Source organism: Protopterus annectens, chromosome 4.part0, assembly GCF_019279795.1.
Source record: "Protopterus annectens isolate FY-2018-M chromosome 4.part0, PAN1.0, whole genome shotgun sequence".
In the NCBI taxonomy this organism is placed as follows: domain Eukaryota; kingdom Metazoa; phylum Chordata; order Ceratodontiformes; family Protopteridae; genus Protopterus; species Protopterus annectens.
The window spans coordinates 1,476,038,845-1,476,043,231 of NC_056733.1; the positions used below are offsets into that span (position 1 = coordinate 1,476,038,845).

The following is a 4,387-nucleotide window of genomic DNA, read 5'->3' on the forward strand; positions in this document are numbered from 1 at the left end:
TTGAGATTGAATTTAGAGAAATATAAAACAGAGTTTGAAGGAAGACAATCTGTCAGTCCAAGAGAGAACAATACTTAAAGATATTTCTAAAAATAAAGAAGTTAGATACATGAAGCCAGATAAGGGAGGGGGGACTGTTGTTATGTATGCTATAGATTATATAGCAAGGATGTATAAAATAGTTAATGACACCATGATTTATGAAAGGATTTCTATAAATGAATTAAATAGAGCTTATACATGGATAGATTGTTATTTGATGGATGCACTGATGGATGGCAACATCAACAAAACTCTTTTTAACTATTCAAAGGGAGAACACCCCAAACTACCTGTCATTTTTGGTATACCGAAGGTGAATAAAGATGTTAAAAATCCACCCTTTAGACCAATTGTTGCAGCAAAAGGATCGAAAACCGAACCTTTAGCTGCCTATGTAGACCATAATGTTAAGGAAGTATTAGGAGAAGCAGAACATGTGCTAAGAGATTCTTGACACTGTTTGGAGAGAATGAGAAATATGGCGGAATATGAACAACGTGTTTTTCTCACAATTTATGTTATTAATTTATTCACAGTTATTCCCCATAAAGAAGGAATGAACATGTTCCATGAGAGCCTGCTGAAAAGTAAAATATTAGATAAAAGCAAGATAAACTTTTTGGACTTCATGGATTTTTTTGAGGTTTGAAGGGGAAATTTTTCGTCATAAATCAGGAACAGCAGTGGGAGCAAGGTGTGCTCCCATTTTTGCAAATTTAGTACTTTTAGAGTGGGAAAAATGTTTTGTACTTCAATCTAAATATATGAAGGGCATAATGAGTTATAATAGATTTTTGGACAATATCTTGGTGCTTTGGAAAGGAAAGGTAGAGGAGATTAGTGAATTTATTAATTACCTTAATTCAACAATGTCATTTCTAAGGTTCACATATATTTATCATGAAACTGAAATTAACTATTTGGACATTACTTTGAGTAAGAATAATAATGTGCTAAATAGTAAATTATACAGAAAAGAAAATTACTCCAATTCTCTGTTACACTTTGCTAGTTGTCATCCCCACCATCAATTTAAAAGCATAGTAAAAGGACAGACGGTGAGGGCTTGAAGACTAGTAAGTGATGATATGGAATTTGGGAGAGAATTGTTTCAACTTAGAGGAATGTTCCTAGAGAGAGGATATCCATTAAATTTGTTATTGAAAGTAAGGAAATACATTATATATAAATGAAATACTCATTTTCTGCCCATTCTTAAGAAGAAAATGGATATAAATGAAAAATTAACTAAACCAGATGAAAAGAAAACAGATGTGATGGTTTTAAGTTATAATTTGGTGACGCCTGGATTGGTTAGAGTATTGACTGAAAAGTGGGTTACTTGCCTAGAAGGGGAAACAAAAGCCCTATTAGGAGCAAAACCAAAGATAACCTATAAAAGTGGGAAAAATATAAAAGAATGGTTGGATATAAAAGAAAATAGAGCAAAAAATATTTCTAAAATGACAAAATGTGGAACCTGTAGATATTGTAGATATATGAATGATGGACCATATGTGGTAATAAATTCTTATGGAACAACCATTCCATGTCCAGGAAAATGCAATTGCAATACATCAAAACTAATTTATGTGGCAACCTGTGTATCATGTGAAGCATTTTATGTCGGTAAGACAAACCGGAGACTAAAAGATAGAATAGCTGAACATCAAATATCAATTAAAAAAGAAAATAAATGTAATGCTTTATTTATTCATAGTAAAAAATGTATTAATTTTAAAAAGTTTATTTTCTTTATAATAGAGTTTTTATAGATGGGAGGGGATATAGAAAATGAAGTAGAAGTAAAAGAAATGAAATGGCAGATGCATTTAAATGCTCAAAATTTACCAGGGTTAAATGACAACATTTCTTTGAAACCATTGTTAAAACAAAGGGCAAGTGTAATAAAATAGAATTGGTGAGGCATATATATATATATATATATATATATATATATATATATATATATATATATATATATATATATATATATACACACACACACACAGGGGATTTATATTATAAAAATAGTATAATATATGGTTTTAAAATAAGAGTTGATGAAGTGGTCTTAATTAATAGGAAATGATGTAATTAATTAATGAATTGATTGTGTGTAATGATTGGATGCTGTTTCTTTTTAAACACTAAGGATTTGAAACCAAAATGACTCTGATGATGCTATATAGATTTAGCGAAAGCGCTTAGTCTTTTGGTTGTGTATAATAAATTTATGTTTTATCAATGTCTTATCTACGTGGTTGGATTATTCTCATTTTTCTTTTTCAGCAAAGCATAGTTTGCTAAATCTGATGTTGGCTAGCACACTTCTGTATCATGGCATTGTAGATGTGATACAGTTGTCATCTTTAAAAGGTGGTTACTAAGAAAAGTCCACACAGTTTTTATTTTACAGGTTAACGTTCCTTTATCTGACTCTCAAAATTTATTCTAGGCAGTGTCTTAGAACAACATGTAAGGACAGTAAGAAGACTTTTGTAATATTTTTATAGTACCCTTGTGATCATTATTTACAATTTAGATACACAGTGTGTCAAGAGTGCAGTATATAATCCAGACCTTGCTTTGATTTTTACAAGTACCATGCGAGTTAAAATAAGCTACTTATCAAAAGTTTCTGGGTCACAGCAGATAGATGCCGAGTTACATCTCGGACTAACTTGTATTGCCAGTAATGCCATTTCAAAGATCCGTTACCTGTTGCCTGTGTGTTTATTAAGAATTAGTAAAAAGAAATACTGTTTGCTGTTCAGAAGAAGCCTTAAAAAATTCATAGCTGGTCTAGTACTGGAGGTAAACAGACTTGTGAATGAAAACGTTGTGGTGCGTCTTATGTCACTTCTGTGATGTCTTTCAAAATACTTGTCACTGCTGTCTCTTTATATGTGTAATTCATTGTTTCTCTTGTAGGAGGTGGGCTGTTGGACATCGTCCTTCACTTTGATAATCAGAAGGTCCTGTATGGTTTCTGCAGCATTAAGGAGGCCCATGCATCATTGCCAAGATATATTTTGATAAACTGGGTAAGTTTTGTCTTTAAAACAGACTAAGAGCATCTTGGAGATAAAAAAAAATAAATAAATAAATACATACATAAGTAAAAGTGTGTGTATGTGTATGGGGGTGCAGGGTTCATTTTTGTTCTTATTCCATGGGATACATTTAAGTTTGTAGGAAGGAAACTGCATGTCATCTTACACCAACCATAAACAGAGACAATTCTGAGTACTCTGCCTTAGATGTTGTGTGGAGAATTAACTGTGTAGAAAAAACATACATAGCTCTACAGTACATCCTGATCGTAAAGTCCTCACTTTGAAAGAACTTGAGTAGTTATTTTACATTATTAAGTCTGGAAAAAAGGTAAATGAAGTAAATACTGAAAAGCCGGAAACGTAACATATAGATAAGTGAAGTGAATCACTCAAGGGGCTACAACTTGCCCCCACACTCCCTTCACTTAATTGTTTCACCATCAAGATTGCAGAACAGTGGGATGACACTTTAACTGCATTTCTGTAGGTATTTATGTTTTAATATATAAAAGATTAGCTCTCGTCTGTCACGTGCCACAACATCAGAAGGTATGTATATATAGATGCGTGTGTGTGTGTGTGTGTGTGTATATATATATATATATATATATATATATATATATGTGTGTGTATGTATATACATATGTATGTATGTGTGTGTATGTATATACATACGTATGTATGTATGTGTGTGTATGTATATACATACGTATGTATGTATGTGTGTGTATGTATATACATACGTATGTATGTGTGTGTATGTATATACATATGTATGTGTGTGTATGTATATACATACGTATGTATGTATGTGTGTGTATGTATATACATACGTATGTATGTATGTGTGTGTATGTATATACATACGTATGTATGTATGTGTGTGTATGTATATACATACGTTAATAATATGTATGTATGTGTGTATATATATACATAAATTATGTATATATGTGTGTGTAATGTATATACATATGTATGTAGCATATGTGTGTGTATATCCTATACATACATTATGTATGTGTGTATTAATATATATATACATCGTATATACGTATATGTGTGTGTATGTATATAAATACATTATGTATGTAATAATGTGTGTAATATGTATATACATACGTATATATGTATGTGTAATTATATATGTATATACATCACGCATTATGTATGTATGTGTGTGTATGTATATCACATCAAAATGCATTATGTATGTATAATATGTGTGTATGTATATAAATACATTATGTATATATATGTGTGTGTATGTATATACATACGGGGGG

The 4,387-nt window shown here is 31.0% G+C and overlaps 1 protein-coding gene across 1 annotated transcript in view; it reads left to right on the forward strand.

Moving 5' to 3' along the window:
• The window catches only part of DBN1 (drebrin 1), a 1,456,369-nt gene that overhangs the window by 536,933 nt on the left and 915,049 nt on the right, over window positions 1–4,387 (forward strand). Inside the window, 1 exon segment of the mRNA XM_044069321.1 lies at window positions 2,977–3,089. Within this exon segment, the coding sequence (XP_043925256.1) occupies window positions 2,977–3,089 (113 nt within the window).